This window comes from Corythoichthys intestinalis, chromosome 20, assembly GCF_030265065.1.
Source record: "Corythoichthys intestinalis isolate RoL2023-P3 chromosome 20, ASM3026506v1, whole genome shotgun sequence".
Lineage (NCBI taxonomy): Eukaryota > Metazoa > Chordata > Actinopteri > Syngnathiformes > Syngnathidae > Corythoichthys > Corythoichthys intestinalis.
The window spans coordinates 20109878-20127989 of NC_080414.1; the positions used below are offsets into that span (position 1 = coordinate 20109878).

At 39.9% G+C, this 18112-nt stretch overlaps 2 protein-coding genes across 5 annotated transcripts in view; one reads left to right on the forward strand and one right to left on the reverse strand.

Moving 5' to 3' along the window:
* On the reverse strand, positions 1-15097 carry LOC130908543 (OTU domain-containing protein 1). 3 transcript variants are annotated; one of them, XM_057824082.1, is made up of 2 exons: positions 14954-15014; positions 1-3280 (listed from the first exon to the last, which is right to left on the reverse strand). In XM_057824082.1, the coding sequence occupies exons 1-2, from the start codon at positions 14956-14958 to the stop codon at positions 2173-2175; spliced, it is 1113 nt and encodes a 370-aa protein (XP_057680065.1). In that variant the 5' UTR covers positions 14959-15014; the 3' UTR covers positions 1-2172. The 3 variants fall into 3 exon arrangements, with proteins under 3 accessions (XP_057680065.1, XP_057680064.1, XP_057680063.1); XM_057824081.1 differs by having other exon boundaries at positions 4-3390; positions 14954-15097; XM_057824080.1 differs by having other exon boundaries at positions 4-3549; positions 14954-15058.
* Positions 13821-18112, forward strand: part of tgif1 (TGFB-induced factor homeobox 1) — a 7387-nt gene continuing 3095 nt past the window's right edge. Inside the window, exons 1-2 of one of the 2 annotated variants that reach the window (XM_057824083.1) lie at positions 13821-14171; positions 16806-17035. In XM_057824083.1, coding sequence (XP_057680066.1) covers positions 14156-14171; positions 16806-17035 — 246 coding nt within the window. In that variant the 5' untranslated portion in view covers positions 13821-14155. Of the gene's footprint in view, positions 14172-14306; positions 15301-16805; positions 17036-18112 lie in introns of those variants that run through there. The other variant, XM_057824085.1, reaches the window with a different exon arrangement.

Below are 18112 nucleotides of genomic sequence, written 5' to 3' on the forward strand. Positions count from 1 at the left end.
GAAAACGACTCGCTAGAGGGTCAGAAAAGTTTCCAAGCATAGCGACAAAGTTGCTAAATTGGCAACACTGAGAACATGTCACAAATGCAGAATTGTGGCATTATTCAAAACTAGGCCAGAAGACTTGGAGAACTTTTTGGAATCATGAGCTAGCAGATTCCCCCAGTTGGCGGTGTTTGTTCATTGAGTTTAAAAATACACACACGCACAAAACCTTGTTGTAACTATTCACAAAGCCCTCAATAGTGACAGGCAGCCTGACCCAAAAAACACTTCCAAGCATTCCGCAGAGATGCACAGGCAGTCAAACGTGGATGAGTCACTTATAAGGACACTTTTATTTGTGCAACAATTACGGGGAGAAAAGGTGCTCTCCCGTTAGAAAAGACTTTTCTGAACTTGTCAGCTCCAGTTAATCTTAGTAAAATACATCATCAGTTGAAAACATTTTAAACTTAAATGGGTTTTAAATAAAAAAAACACTTGCTATAATATAATCGAAAGTAGTTTACAGCATTACAAGACCACATTAAAAATCAGTGCAGCAAATAAATACAAGAGCATTTTTTACACATCAAAGAGTATTAAGACCACAGGAAAAAGCTGTTTTTTCTATCCGTTCAAGAATTAAGTACTGTATTATCCAAGTTGTTGGATTTGTACTGTAGTTTGTCAAAGTGCATACAATATCTCATTTGAGGAAAAAAAAAAAAAGTCATGCAAGATAGTTATCAGTTGCTGTAAATTGTATAAAACACTGACAAACAAATGCAGTATATACAAAAATATTTAAAAAGTAGTGTTTATAGAATAAATGTTTATCTTTAAAATGTTTTAATCTAAAAGAAACCATTTTGCTCAACTAATGTCATTTTACTCAGCAAATCTTTTGCGTTAAAAAGTATTAACTCATGAGGGGGAAAATATGAATATTATATATATGTATATATACACACACACACACACACACACAGTGCTATCCGAGGTAATCCTTTAACATTGACAGCACTAAATTAATACTGTAATTATCGGACTATAAACCGCCACCCACCAAATTTGACACAAAAACGTCATTTGTTCATAGATAAGCCGCACTGGACTACAAGCCGCAGCTGTCCTCACTGTATTATGGGATGTTTACATCAAGATATTAACTGGTAACACTTTATTTTTTTTAAAGGCATCATACGACTGTCATAAGACCAAATGAGCCACCATGAAGCTTTGAACTTATTGGCTGCAAAGCTTCAAGAAGCTTCATTTTGGCCACCTACTGTCAACACTGCTGTCGTCCAACATGCCTCCTAGCATGCATTGCAGCGCTACAGATGTAAATAACAATGAAAATTCATGTTCTGTGCGAATAATTTCTTCAGTTAATGTTCCAGTTGTGTCGTTGAATGCTAGTTATGGTATCTGGTAACACTTTATTTGACACTAGCGCCATAAGACTGTCATTAATTAGTAATAATATGATATGACTCTGTCATGAGCATTCATGAATGCTTATACCAGATGTCATTTAGTGTTATCCGTCAAATTATCTCACTTTTGAATGGATGTAAAAAATCCGAAATGGACATAAATGCAGTTAGTGACATAATTTGCCGGATGACACTTACGACATCTGTAATAAGCATTCAGTTATTCCCATGATAGTGTCAAGTCATAATTATGACGGTCTTACAACGCAGTTGTCAAATAAAGTTTTACCTATTAACCCAAATAAATCAACAAATAAACCGCACTGGAATACAAGCCACAGGATTATAAATGAAGGAAAAATGTAGCGGTTTATAGTCAGAAAATTACGGAAGTAAAGCACTTTGTCAAATCTATGTTGCTGTACTTATGGTTAAGATATTTTCATGTCAAAATTCATGGATTTATTTTGTGCGTCATCATTTTCATTGGTTGCTCACCGCTTTTCAAAATGTATTGTCGGATACATAGAGGGCACTTGTCGCAAAACATTCAAATAGTCATAAAAAAATAAAATAGCAAACTCCTGACATACTACTAGATCAATTATTGAACACAGCCACATACTAGTAGTAATGTAGCAACGTTGCCAAATAAAAACAGTCAAGTATGTGCACAGCACTTAGTTATATCACATCTTATAAAAATATAAATCACTTAAGGCACAAATCAAAGCAAGTCGTTACGCCTTTACACGGCCCCAATGTTCTCAATGTACATTTTGGACAAGGACGCTGCCATGGACTTGGCCAGTTCCTCATCCCGTCTCCTCTGCATTTGGGAGTTTCTGCACCAGTCCTCGTATTCTGGGTTGTCCACGTGGGTGTCCATAAGGACGTCATAGTGTCCGTTGCTCAGCCAACTCAGCCAGACGGCCGGCTTGGACGTGTCCTCCTCGCCCAGGAAGTGCACCATGGTGGACACAGTGGGGCTCTCAGCGCTGCCCCCAGTTGTCAGGTGGATGTTGACATTGAGCATCTGGCTCATGGCGAGAAGCTCGGGGTACCCGGCCCAGGCGCCGTCCTGCGCCGCATTGATGAGGAACTCGCCCACGTCGCCCTCGATGACAGGGTTGAACTGGTCCAGGTGGTCGGCGATGTGGTGGACCGTTCGTTCCCGTAGTTCCCCGTGACCTCCCTGATCGCCATACGTGGCTTTGCACACAGCCCGGTACAGGCAGTTCCCATCTGGAATGATGTGATAGCGAAATTTGCGCTTCTGTTGGAGGTACTTGTTCTGTGTCTCCACTTCGGCCAGGTAGCGGGCAACCTTGTCGTCCCGGACCACCTTGTCATCTTGGATCACTTTGTCGTCCCTTCTCTGCTCATGCAGGACGCTGAGCTCAAAGTCTGATGTAGCCGACTCATCATTCAAGTGAGATTCAGACTCCACAGGAGCTCCACAGGGAACCTCTTCAGGTACCTGCCTGTTTATTCTGGCGTCCTCCTCAAAAAGAACCCTGTCAGGGGGGTCATCCAGGTAAAGTCCATCTGTACCGTCTTTGAGCTCATTGATCAAGTCCCGCAATTCATCTCCAGGGGATGGAGGCTTACGCACCCTGGTGATTTGGATTGGAACAGTCCTCTCCACTCCGTCCGCTCTGCGTATGCGCAACTCGGCAGTGGAGGTGAAGTAAACGGGCCTGTGCCTGGAAGAGGAGGCGGTGGCTTCGTAGCAAGAAAAGGCAGGCATGTTTGCGGAAGTGGCTGCTGGATCGCTGGCGTGTGGCTGGCTCGGTCCAGGCGCGTCCTCCTCAGTCGGGCTGACGGTTCCGCCGGATAGAGTGACGGTGACTTTGCTGGAAGACCGTGGGTAGTGCGTTAAGGCGCTGTTGTAAAGCTGCATGTCGAAGCGGGTCCTTTATAGCGAGCCCACGGCCAGCCAGTCACAGCGCGATGACGGCCACTGCTAAAAATACAGACGCTTGTCAGCGACATCGACGCGGCCAAAGTTGCAGGGGAAGTTTTTTCGGCGGCCGCTCCTCTGTTCCCGATAGCCGACGGGGAGGGGGTACACTGAATACTTCGGCCCCACTCGCGTCACTCGCACTGGGGGTTCCTCCCAAGTCTTGGAGCAACGAGAGCTGTGTTTAGAGTTGTGTAAAGTTGTCAAGCGATAGTAGGTGGTGGCTATTTTGCTTCCGTTGGGAGTTCTTTCGAAATAAAACCAGGGACGAAGTTGGCAAAAATAACGAACACACTGTACGTACAGGTATTTTTGTCCACAAAAGGGACTGACAGAAGTGTAAGTACTGATTCAACTACCTTACGTGCCAAATGAAATCCTCCCATGCTAGTTGGAAGTAGCAAGGGCGTAGGTTTGGCGAGGGTCTCAAAATTGGTATGGACAATATAACCAGCATAATCTGCATGTACACTTTTTGCTGGGGAAGAGACATTAATAAGAGATTGAGTGAACGGGGGTCAGGGCTACATTTGTCGCCAATATGAAACTAATTGATAGGTTAAATCTGGGGTCAGGAACCCGCGGCTCGAGAGCCGCATATGGCTCTTTAGCGCTGCCCTCGTGGCCTCCTGGAGCTTTTTCAAAAATGTTTGAAAATGGAAAAATATGTGGGAGAGTAACATTTTTTGTTTTAATATGGTTTATGTAGAAGGACAAACATGAAACAAACATTCTTCTAATTAATTAACATTGTAATGAAGTTAAACTTGCGGCGGCACAGAACGACACAGTAGTCACGTGGTGAGTCATTCGCAATAGGATGCAAATGAACATTTAATCATGGAGGCTCATCGTGTATTTGTATAGCGAAGCTATCGATTATCTAAGTAATAGATTAAGCTATCAGTTAGTTTGAGTAATCAGATTGGGAACGTTTAATGCGTTGCAGAATCAATTTTAGGAGATGTAAAACAAAGGCTTGCTAATATTGCTCTTTCAAAAGAGCTTTGAATAAGAATACAAAATAAAATTCCTAAGTGTTTTTTTTTTCTCAGACAATGCAGAAATGCACTTTCATTTCACAAGACCAATAAATGCATTTCAAAACAAATTAAAATACCTTAGCCTCAAATGGTCTAAAAAAATTCATGAGGATCGAAATACAACAAAAGAACAATTGGCTAACTTGCATAGCAAAAGTCATCTAGCTTAAATGCTATAAAATTGAATGCTCTTAACAAATCGTTCACAGACAAACAGCTAAATATACCTCCAAACTAAATTATGAATGCATAATCATATTAGATCAAACAAAAACTTACAACCTTATGTTAGTTTTAACAGGGAGCAGCTGGATCCAGCCATTTTAGATGAGTTTTGTCATATTTGCTGTTGCCACTAGAAGGCAGTGTATCCACCCAACTCAATAAACCGAAATGCAAAAACTTTCAAAACAAACCTTAACAAAGCCATTCTAATTAAATGAATCCTCGAAGCAACAAAATTTCATTCGAAGCTTTTTTCCAATCAAATTACTCGAGTTGCAGCACTATATTTGTAGCCAACTTAGTCATTTTGATAGTAGGCTAATATAGCTAATTTAGATACATACAGCATGTTTTACCTTTATTATAAATCTTATATAAGGCTTTATTTATTTATCCAATATGGCCGTTTTATTTTTTTGGGTTGCCGACCTCTCGGCTAAATGATCAATGCAAAAATAAATCTATATTGACTTGTACTAACTTTCACGTGTATTGGTTCAGGTGATACACCGTTCGATTCAAACCTCTAATTCAAACCTAATGAAGAAACATTTTGAAAACTTGTGTATAAAGAAATGTCTGGATTTTATCAGCAAATTTAAATTGCAGTATTTGCACACAAGTTACAGTATATTAAAATACACAATAAATACAAAATTGCTAACTATATCTTAACTATCTAGGAACGCAAAAAATAAACATTTGTCTCAAGACCACTCAGTATTGTCTAAATAAATATAACAAAAAAACTTAGTCAGGGTATAATAAAAAGGGAGCCTTAAGGTTAAACACTACTGTTTTTGTCTACAAGCACAGCTAAACTCAACAAATAACTTTTTATCTCGACTATGTTTCATGTCTGATTATCTGGGAAGAAAATATCAGCATAGGCTGCAAATAAAAATGTTTTTCAATATGTAATGTTGAAATTAAATACAAGTCATCAGCCAATCAAACATGCGTTTGAGGGGAAAAAAATGGGCCGGCAGATCCAGATATAGTTAAAGTCTGAACATAATGAAAATAATTCACTTAGTAATGGCAGCGTCAATTGTATCCTTCCAACATATGGGGAAACAAATTGACAATCTAAATTACCTATATAGCAGAACAAATTATATAATGCAAATAAGGTTGCTTAAAAGTTTGTGGGGACAATTTGAGCATCCTGAAAAGTTGCTAGTGTTATGTCCCTACCGTCCCTATGCAAACCTACACCCTTGGGAAGTTGGTACAGAATCAACCTGTGTACTAACACTTTGAAATATTTTTCAAGTGGTTGGCAAGTTTTAAATGAATGTCTTTGCTCTTAGAAGGTTGGGAAACACTTGTTTACATGAAACTGTAGGATTCGTTAAGATAAAAAAAAAAAGGACATACTGAATTACTGCTTTCCCAGTTATTTTTCACCCGAACAGAATCTGAAATGTCAGTAACCAATCAATATTTCAACTTCTGTTGAATACAGCTCTCTATATGTACATTGAATTTACACAGATTTTGCAACGGTGAATGTGAAAGTAAAATGACATCAGAATGAAAACTGAATCAAAGAGGTCTAAAAACAACCGTCAGGATTAAAGGAATTAATTTGTCCTGCACTTAAAATAAATGTAGATAAACTCGCACACTCCGATGACATTGGGGACCCCAGTTTGAGAATTGAGCATATTCATTAAAAATAACAAAAACAATAAAGCAAAGAGAGGCAATAATTGTACATTATTAGTGAGCCAAACCACTGTGGATATCCTTATAAGCAGCAATTATGTCAAATTATTTACTCCTCATCTTCATTTTGAATATGTGCGTGCTTAATGTCTTGCTAGCTTGACAACTGGACTTCCTGTCCAACTCCAAGGAATGCAACAGTAAAGTATGGGGCCACCAATGTGAAAGATGTGAAACGTCACCCTCACCCTGGTTGTGTAATAAGATAACACTTAAAATGAATACTCTTAATATTTCTTGTGAATGCAAACCATATTCCACATTTGCTCTTGATGATAATCATAGTCATTATGTAATTGGATAATATAAAAGTATAAAGTCATAAGATTACATAGCCCATTAAAAATTGTTTTGTGTTGCTATCACTATGGTGATGATTTTACAGGGTATTAACGTGCCTAATTACAAGCGTGACATTTTTAACCACAACGTCCGACACTGACTCGCATAGTACATGCTGTCCAGACTCCATCTAAATATAAGTAGCACCGCATTGTTTCAAAAATACATGGATGAGGTCATTCATGTTTCAATAATGTAATCATACAGTTAGATTAAAAAAAAAAAAAAACTTACATTACTTCCATTTTAGCCATGTTTTACTGACCGTGTAAGTAGGGGTGTTACTTTTTAGTCCACATTTGGTAAGTATTGCAAATTACATTACACATACACAATTACAAAATACATTACAAATAAGTTGTTACAACATAAATCTGTTCATGTAGATGACTTCACATGTTTTTAAGTGCTCTCTTTCATTAGCACTCCGTAAATGGCAGAAATACACTATGAGAACACTTTTAATCAACTTACCGTCAGCCAAAACGTGCGAATTGTATTTGTACAAGAGCTTTTACCATGACTAACAAGCAATGATCTTGACTCACGGGGCTGTCTGACTGTCTGGCCCACACTGAGGGGTAAAATTTGTAGTTTGGGTAAGAAATACCTGATTATCTTTTATACCTTGACATACCTATGTTGTGTCTCAAAAGTTGTTTTTCTATGGATGTCCATGCTGCCTAATCCGGAAAAAATAAGATCAGTATTATGTTATAACATGATACAAAGTACATCTCACACTTTAATGTAATTGGTAATCAAATTAAAATGTGATACATTTTCAATTTCCAAATTCAGCAAAACACAATAAATTCTTACCAGGGGTGTAATGATACATCAATCTGGACTAATACATTGAATAGTTACGCAATGATTCAATCAAATTGTTCAAAACGCAAAACATTGTAGTTAAATAAGTTAGTTTAACAAAATGGCGTGTCATTCAAACGTCTGAAAAGTTTCAGTAACAAAATTGTCAAAATTGCTTGGTATTTTGATTGCTTTAGGTTACATGTAACTGCAAAATGTTTACATAATTATTATTTTGATCGAAGGCCCTTGAATTAAATTGTATTGAGGCAAACTTGGTAATACAGGAAAATATTGTGTCGTTCCAAGAATCGCGATGGTATCGTCATGAAATTGGTGATTTACACTAGTGTTGCGCCAATACTAGTATCGGAAGGGACCCTGATACGTCACAAAAATGCAGGCATCGGTATTGGCTAGTACGAAGAAATAACACATCGATGCTGCGCAATATATTAGTGACCAAACGTCCTCTTTTGCATGTCCACTTTTCACGTCCTGTCCGTGGCGTCCGGTCGGGTTTTATAAATTCATGAAAATGTCCGGTTTTCATTATTTTTCACGGGATCAAATAGCGTGTGTTTAATTTGACTGACACTGTGCTGCCTTTTCCCCGTTGTTAAGAGTTTTTTTAAAGACCAATACATATATAACCAAATCCTCATGTACCCAAAAGAGTAATTAAGTCGAAAATACCATTATTCTACTGTGGATATAAATTTGCGCATGCGTGTGCAGTCACAGACAGTCTTCAACATGGCGTTTACCATCAATTCTCATTCACAAACAAACCTTCGTCACGACAGGAGCTCACAAACTACAGGTACACTTGTTAAACTTACTTTTTGGCAACCGTAGACTTCTGTTGGAGCGTTGTACTGGCGTGAATTGTAAAATCCCGTTTGGCGTCGCATTGTTGCGCTGCCGATGACTGTAAACTTTTATAGCAATATTTGATTTTGCCTCGGCGACCGGTGCTCGCTATTAGGGTAGCTATCAGTGAGCTTAGCCGCACTAGGCATTGTGGGAAATGTAGTTTAGAACTGCTGCGTTTGGAAACGTGCTGTTGAATAGTTTGTCAGTTAATTTGGTTATTGTTTGCGTGTTGTGTGGGACATAACACTAACAACTTTTCAAGATGCTCAAATTGTCCCCACCAACTTTTAAGCAACCTTATTTGCATTATATAATTACTTGTTATATCGGTAATTTAGATTGTCATCCCACATGTTGTAAGGGTAGAAATGACCCTATCATTATTAAGTGTATTATTTTCATTACGTTTTACGCTTTAAGATTTACATTTACTTTTCACTTGCTGAATGTGCCAGTTTGTTCCTCAAAAGCATGTTTCATTGGATGATGACTTGACCCCCCCCCACACACACACACACACACACGCACTCACAGCCCCGACAGAAATATAACATGTCGACAACATGCCGAATCCTCCGCCCCCTTCAAAGAGGAGGGATATTAGAAGGTTTTTTTAAGCCAGCAGCAGCCGCCGCAGTAACTAATGTAAAAAGATGTCAGTGTTGTGAAGGTGGGGAGCACACTACTAATTTTGCGACTGAAATTCTGACCTGCAGAGTCAGCATAACATTGGACTGTATGAATTTGCTAACCTACAAAACTCGAGTAGGAAGTTGCTTAGAGAGCAGTGTCCTCCTGTATGTGTTTTCTACTGTTAACGTTAATTAAACTGAGAAATTTAGTGAACCGAGGTTTACCACTTTCTCTCCAATTTTAATTTTATTTATGTGCTCTTAATGGTGTTTTCCTTCTTTGTTGAGTTTGACTGTGCTTGTGGACAAAATCAGTTTTACCCGAAGGAAGGCTCCATTTTTAATTTATTTTTGTTATCCCCCGACTAAGAAGTTTTTTTCAGTTGTATAATATTTAATTTATTTATTTAGACAGACATTGTTGAGTGGTCTTAAGACAAATGTTTATTTTCTTTGCATTCCTGGATCATTAAGAGATTATTAACAAGTGTTACCTTGAAGGATGCAAATCTGCTAACTCACCTGGTCAGCTCTACGCAATGGGACGGGAAACCAGCCCAACGCAAGAGCCGTGATGATGATGATGATGATGAATGTATGTATGTTGATGATGAATACAGTTTATGTTCAAATATCTCAAGTTAAATTTGCAAATAAAATAAATTTATTCTGTGAGTTTTCAAAATGCTTTAGTAGTTTTGGAAAACAAAGGTTTGAATGGAACGGTGTAACAGCTTAAACCAATACACATGAAAGTTAGTATAAGTCAATAAAGATTTATTTTGCATTGATCATTTAGCCTAGCAATTAATTAAGGTCATATTCGTGACAAATGTAGACCTGACCCCCGTTCACCCAACCTGTTTGGTCTTATTAATGTCCCGTCCCGAAGCTTTTGTGGTGGTGAATAAGCACTCTTTTACATCTAGTTGGACTCTCACTGTTATCCAAAGGTGCTAAATAAACAATTTACATCATAAACATACACGTGCAACATGAATTCAGCATAAATAAATGCTTACAGACACGGCGAAGACGTTAACGGTGAGAGAGCGGCGTGCAGTTAAGTTGTGTGCAGCCACATGGCAGCATGTGTCTGAGGAGAAGTTTTCTACATGTCCGTCCATGATCAAACGTAAGTAAATATTCTTTTTTTAATTGAAAGTTTGTAGTGTTGATTTTGGAACTGCTGCATTCGAGGCTATTTTTTTAACATTACGTGAACATATTTTTTTGCATTCTTGGATAGTTAAGCGATGATTGAAGCTTTCTTAATGTTTCTTTAGTAGTTTTTTAAAAACAAAGGTTTGCAAAACTCCACCTCCTTAAAGCCGGGGGTTTGAAACTTCCCTTATTTTCATTGTAAATCTACTAGAAATAAGTGAAATTACTGTATTTACGAGTGCTTCAAGAAATTTTACTCGCTTAGATTTGTTAAAAACAAATAGCCAGCTGAAAATAAGCTTAACAGGCTTATTTTAAGCGAAAGCTTTGTGTATTTAATATTTTAAAAAAACTGTCAGAAATGTTCTTAATTCAAGAATAGATATTGTTGAAAACATGATTTGTCAGCATTTTTTCTTGATTTAGGTGAAAAATGACCAGCTTTTAGATGTATCGGCTTACCGTATTTTTCAGACTATAAGTCGCAGTTCCCCCAACCCCCTATAGTTTCGCTGGGGGTGCGACTTATACTTCACTGGTGTCAAACTGACTCCAGAAAGGGCCAAGTGGGTGCCGATTTTTCCTTCCAACCAATGAAGAGGACACCTTTTGACCAATCTGATCTCTTACATGGATAATCAGTTAAACTTTGTCAGGTGCTGCTTGTTTCAACAGAAAATTCATTGTTTAAACTGTTTGCACGGTATCGGTTGGAACAAAATCCAGCACCCACTTGGCCCTTTGTGGAACTGGTTTGACACCTATGCTCTACAGTGACTTATGTGTGAAATTATTAACACATTATTATATCATTTCACATGTTATTTTGGTGTTTTGGAGTGACACTGATGGTTTAGTAAATTTGTTACCATGTTCTTTATGCTATAATCATCTGAATAACTCTTAAAAGCTATGTTACATTAACAACCGGCCACGTTCGCATTTCGTTGTTCATGCATCATGTCACATTATCATACTGTAAACATTTAGCATGTTGTTCTCTATTGTATTTTTATTTTAAATTGCTTTTCAAGATGACATATCTGCTCTATGTGTTGGATTTCATCAAGTAAATTTCCCCCAATAATGCGACTTATACTCCGGCGCGACTTACAGTGCCTTGCAAAAGTATTCGGCCCCCTTGAACCTTGCAACCTTTCGCCACATTTCAGGCTTCAAACATAAAGATATAAAATTTTAATTTTTTGTAAAGAATCAACAAGTGGGACACAATCGTGAAGTGGAACAAAATTTATTGGATAATTTAAACTTTTTTAACAAATAAAAAACTGAAAAGTGGGGCATGCAATATTATTCGGCCCCCTTGCGTTAATACTTTGTAGCGCCACCTTTTGCTCCAATTACAGCTGCAAGTCGCTTGGGGTATGTTTCTATCAGTTTTGCACATCGAGAGACTGACATTCTTGCCCATTCTTCCTTGCAAAACAGCTCGAGCTCAGTGAGGTTGGATGGAGAGTGTTTGTGAACAGCAGTCTTCAGCTCTTTCCACAGATTCTCGATTAGATTCAGGTCTGGACTTTGACTTGGCCATTCTAACACCTGGATACGTTTATTTTTGAACCATTCCATTGTAGATTTGGCTTTATGTTTTGGATCATTGTCCTGTTGGAAGATGAATCTCCGTCCCAGTCTCAGGTCTTGTGCAGATACCAACAGGTTTTCTTCCAGAATGTTCATGTATTTGGCTGCATCCATCTTCCCGTCAATTTTAACCATCTTCCCTGTCCCTGCTGAAGAAAAGCAGGCCCAAACCATGATGCTGCCACCACCATGTTTGACAGTGGGGATGGTGTGTTCAGGGTGATGAGCTGTGTTGCTTTTACGCCAAACATATCGTTTTGCATTGTGGCCAAAAAGTTCAATTTTGGTTTCATCTGACCAGAGCACCTTCTTCCACATGTTTGGTGTGTCTCCAAGGTGGCTTGTGGCAAACTTTAAACGAGACTTTTTATGGATATCTTTGAGAAATGGCTTTCTTCTTGCCACTCTTCCATAAAGGCCAGATTTGTGCAGTGTATGACTGATTGTTGTCCTATGGACAGACTCTCCCACCTCAGCTGTAGATCTCTGCAGTTCATCCAGAGTGATCATGGGCCTCTTGGCTGCATCTCTGATCAGTTTTCTCCTTGTTTGAGAAGAAAGTTTGGAAGGACGGCCGGGTCTTGGTAGATTTGCAGTGGTCTGATGCTCCTTCCATTTCAATATGATGGCTTGCACAGTGCTCCTTGAGATGTTTAAAGCTTGGGAAATCTTTTTGTATCCAAATCCGGCTTGAAACTTCTCCACAACAGTATCTCGGACCTGCCTGGTGTGTTCCTTGGTTTTCTTGGTGTTCTATGCTCTCTGCACTTTAAACAGAACCCTGAGACTATCACAGAGCAGGTGCATTTATACGAAGACTTGATTACACACAGGTGGATTCTATTTATCATCATCGGTCATTTAGGACAACATTGGATCATTCAGAGATCCTCACTGAACTTCTGGAGTGAGTTTGCTGCACTGAAAGTAAAGGGGCCGAATAATATTGCACGCCCCACTTTTCAGTTTTTTATTTGTTAAAAAAGTTTAAATTATCCAATAAATGTTGTTCCACTTCATGATTGTGTCCCACTTGTTGTTGATTCTTGACAAAAAAATTAAATTTCATATCTTTATGTTTGAAGCCTGAAATGTGGCGAAAGGTTGCAAGATTCAAGGGGGCCGAATACTTTTGCAAGGCACTGTATACGTTGTTTTCCTCTTCGTTGGGCATTTTATGGCTGGTGCGACTTATACTCAGGTGCGACTTATATTTCAATAATACTGTAATAAGAACAAAATACTGTAGTAATATTTACTTAAAGTGATTGGAAGAATCTGACGCATTAATCTGTTAACTATCTTTTAACACTCAAAATGAGATGGAGAAAATTATTCAACTAGATTTAAGAAAAATGATCAGATAAAGACCAACTATAAGTCAATAGATATATTTTGCATTAATCATTTAGCCTATCAATTAATGAGGTTCTTATGGGTGAGAAATGTAGCCCTCACTCCTGTTCGATCTTACTAATGTCCCGTCCCCAGCAAAAAGTGTACATGCAGGTGATATCGTCCCTACCAATAGAGACCAAAACCTACGCCCTAGTTTGCAACAATTTACACCCAGTACTAAAAAGCGACAACTTAAATTACGGAGCATCACTGCAGCTCCCTTGTACTAACACAACGCATCACTAGGAGGCGACATTTTGCTTCAGGAGAGCTTCTCCAGTTTTTTGGAGCAGCTGTCGCATGGCTGTGCGGCGCATACAAATGAAGGCATTGATCGTTCGCTTTTTTTTTTTTTAACGTGTGTTGACTAGTGCGCCAACCTCGACTGAACACAAACATCAACACATACTGCGTATCAGATTTTAAGACTGTACTACCAAAGCAACATTTATAAGGACGGTAGAACGATATTATAGGCAAAACAAAAACAATTGTTTTGAACGGTTATTTTTATGTTTGTTTTTGTGTGTCAGTGGAGCGGAGAGAGGGGCGCTGAGCTGATGTCAGCGGGCGGTGGGGAAAGGGAGGGAGGATCCTCCGTGGGTTGAGTCACGCAGCTGTCAAAGATAGCTGTCACCCAGTTCCCCCATCAAACATAACGCAGTCAAACCTCGGGAAAAACCTCGCAAAGAGAGAGAGAAAGAGAGATCTCAGGTGACCCCCCCACACCACCTCCTCCTCCTCCCCCAACACAGCCTGCCTACCTCCGCCACGGACTAGCACACGACACGGATCCCCCCCAAAAACGGGATACATTTTCCTTCATTTTTATGAATTAAGATTTCTTGGGATACGCGTTGAGGCAGCAGAAAAATCACCGAGGGGACGTTTATTTTTTTTTCCTTCCACGCGAGGATATAAAGTGGGCTCCTTCGGAAAGGAATGAAGACGAAAAAAGGTAAGATACTGTTAAGAAATGTTGTTTAGGAAGGTTACGGACGAGAAAAAGGGGGATTTCTGGAGCCGTTTGCCCACTCGGGAGTCTATTGTCTACGGTGCAGACATGACAGGCGGGTTCAGTGAGTGCCATGTGCTGGCTAGACGTCACCGCTGAAATACATCCGTTTGTTCCTCGCTTGTTTGTGCTCGAATTCATCACCGGGGCGAGAAGAAAAAGACGCAGAATGTTAATTGTCGATTTTAGACTTTAAAACTCCTTGTCCCCGCGTGGGTTAAGCCACTCTTTGTTAGGAAGTTTGAATGCCGAGCGGGAGTGCGCCACTTTTCCATCGGAGTTTAGTTGAAAAGTTGTCATTCGTTTTTATTTACGCGTATTGCTTTGACAAATTGCTTAATTGAGTGAAAAGCACTCTCCTTGCGAGTCTGGTATTTGTTTAATTGTGTCACAGAACCACTCGAAGTCGTGTTTTGGAGGCTGACCTCATTGTTGGAAGTTTGTTCACCGCGTGTCGTCCACACACAAAAGAACACAACTTTTAAATCGTGTAACGTTTACGGGCACCGTGTCAAATTGAGTTTTTATGTGTTTACTGGCTATTCCTGATTATTTTGGGTCTTAGGAGCCAGGAAGGGGGTTTAGAAGTTTTGCTTGTAAGGCGTACAAAGAAAGGCAAGCAGCCCCAGATTCTTTTGTTTAGTCTGGAGACGCTGATTTGCAACAGGTCTCCCCTCCCCCTCCTCCACCACTACCACCACCATCTCCCCGGCCCACGTAATTACCTCATCCTGTTGGCTGCTCCACACTTTTCCCAATAGAGTCACGGCCTGCTCAGTTTGGCTTTATGGAGGTTATTTGTCTGTTAAATAGAGCCCCCCAAAAGTCTCACTTCCGGCAAAAGGTGAACTCACGTGGCCAGGAGCCATTTAAAAACAAGAAACACGGAAATGCACTTAGTTAACGAACTCCAAGATGGCGGACGTTTGACCCATATCTGTCAAACATTTAATCACAATTTCCTCACTACCTGGGTGGAAATTATTTACTTGGTGGATAAAAAGTAGAATACTGGTCATTTCTAGTTTATTCACAGCGCTTTGAGGCCTGAGAAACTTGCAGTCAAATTGAGGTACCACCATATTATGACCCACATGTTTTGATTTATATAAACGAAAACATGTTTCAAAGTGCATACTTGAGATACAAATAATGAATACTCAACTTATTTCACAACAAGAACTAATGTGAACTCAATGACTGTCATTCACGGTGACAGAACGCCAATTCATTTGAACTAGAAGGACTTTCAGTGATTGCTTATGTTTTAGTACAATGATGCAAGAAACGTCCAATCCATTTTGACTGGGAAAGGCTGGTAGCAACCCAGATAGCAGACCGACATTGAATAAATGTTTTTTCCATCAAAATCATCAGTATGGTTGACATCGAAATTTTGGACGTCAAGTGACCTTGAAACAACGTTGTTCTATGTTCTGCCAGGCGATGGTTGGGTTAACATTGTTTTATAGTTGATGAACTAATGTTGACAAATAGTTGATTTATGATTGACCGGAATTTATGATTGAAAAGTAATTGAATTATGGATGAGCGGGCGTTTTGGTCGAAAACATAACAGCGTTGTTCCAATATTATTGATCATCGAAATGACGTTTAGGTTTTGTCAGGATTTCAATGTTGAAACAACACTGAGGGTGCAAAAGTGACGTTGATTCAACGATATAAGATCGACAGCGGAATGTTGATCCAACATCTTTTCAACGTCAGTCTGCTATCGGAGAATCATTCGCTGCAAGCCCCGCCCAGTCAAAATGGATAGGATGTCAATGGCAGTTAATGAGTTAAGAGATTCATTAGCGATTTACTATTAAAAAAGGCTGATGGCACAAGATGTCCAATCCATTTTGAATGGGAGAGGCTGATAGCAATCATTCGCTGCAAGCCTCTCTCAGTCAAAATGGATTGGACGTCAATGGCAGCCAATGAGTTGACAGATTCATTAGTTATTTAGTATTTTAAAAAAGGCTTCAAGCCCCTCAGTCAATTTCCCAGCTTAAGTTTACTACCAGAATCAGCCCAAACAATTTTTTGGCATGTTGTCTTTGGAGGGATACTGTATTTTCAACACTTGACATGTTCACTGAGCTGAGTTGTTGAATTTTAAGTGTATTTTGAAGCATCGAGATACTTGTCGAGCTGAAATGTCATAGGATTTTGTTGTTTGACTATTGAGGCCCATTTTGAACCCCTGACATGCTTGCTGAGCTGATGTGTCAACTGACTTGTTGACGAGTTGGAATTTGACTTCTGATGCATATTCTGAAGCTTAAAGATGTTCTGTGAGCTCAACTGGCTGAATAGTCAGACTTTTTGAGACGTTTCAACTCCACTTGCACATGTTCCATCAAACAATGAGGCCTGCCACGGTCAGCCTGAGTCACAGAAGTTTGCGAGGTGTGTGGCTCCAATGTGTCCGAGCTGGTTTTATTGCTGAAATGAGCCTTTGTGACGTCCTGCCTCTTTCTCTTCTCCCTCACGCATTTCCTGGCTTAAAGGATGATTCACATTGGACAATCTGACAGCTCAGAAAACCAACCTCTGTGTCTCTTTCCCAAGGTTTGATGATGCTGTCGGGGAGCGAGACGGACGACGACGATGGCGTCGACACGCCTCTGGACTTGTCGTCCAGTGGCGGAGGTGCCGGTAAAAGAAAGCGGCGTGGTAATCTGCCCAAAGAATCGGTGCAGATCCTCAGGGACTGGCTGTACGAGCACCGCTACAACGCGTACCCCTCAGAGCAGGAGAAAGCACTCCTCTCGAAACAGACGCAGCTTTCCACACTGCAGGTAGACACACATGCACAAAGGCTCCACTCCAAGTAGGGGGGGAGGAAATGTGGGGGTGAATCACTTCCTGTCAAAACATGACACTTTACTGCATTGGAGGTCGTCTGCTTTTGTGGCGCAACTCTGCAGTGTGTGAGGAGGGGGGGAGGAGGATCTGGAGGAAGAGGAGGGAGTAGTGCGTAAGTGAACGCTGAGGAATTTCCCTCCCTGCAGCCGTTCCCATCCCAGCTGTCTGGGAACAATGCAGAGTCATTTACATAGCTGCAGCCAGTTACGACTAGCCCGCGGGACCAAAGAAAACAAGGTGGTTGACCTCCGATTGCTGCTATGACAACGACCATTTTATTGCTACTTTTTTTTTTTTCAATGCCAACACTAAAGTCAAAATCTAACCTCGATTACAACAGAGAGTGAGATCGACGGAAAGAGGAAAAGTGCATTAGTCAGCAAAATAAACCTTTACAGAACATACCAGGGCTACATTTCTCAAGGTGTAATACTGTATATGTAATATAATATGTAATATAAACAAATGAATCAAAAATCTTGCTTGTATTGAGAACTGTTGTTAATCTTTTGATAATAAGATTCTTAAAAGATTATTCCAGAGTATTAGGACATTAACTGGTCCAGATTGTCTTATAAAACTGTCATATTTTACGAGCGTCCTGGTTGGGTTATTCAACTGGGGTAAGGCCTGACTGAGAATTGCCTTGCAAAGCCTAGCGAATCTTTTTCGCTCACAGCTGATGCTAGTCTCCATGTCATACGCAAAGCTAACAATGTTTGGCACGAAGGTGGTGACAAAAAATGACGACAACGAGCTAAAAACGTGGTTTGGGAGACTAAAACATAACGAGACTAAAACAGTTTTCATCTGACTAGACAAGAACGCACAAGTTTCCGTCACATGTTCACATTGGATGACATTTTATGTATAGTTAGCCTGCATCGAAGCAGCGTCTGGTTGTGTCACTCATGTAACGTGCTGCTGCTTTCCAGTCTCCAGGCTTGCACACACGGTAAGATTTGTCTTGGTCAGAAAGAAAATGCAATGTTGCTTAAGCCTTTAAAGGT

What these genes read in the sequence shown, in the direction of transcription:
- LOC130908543 (XM_057824081.1), bottom strand. Translation starts at nt 3,327, where the DNA reads ATGCAGCTTTACAACAGCGCCTTAACGCACTACCCACGGTCTTCCAGC.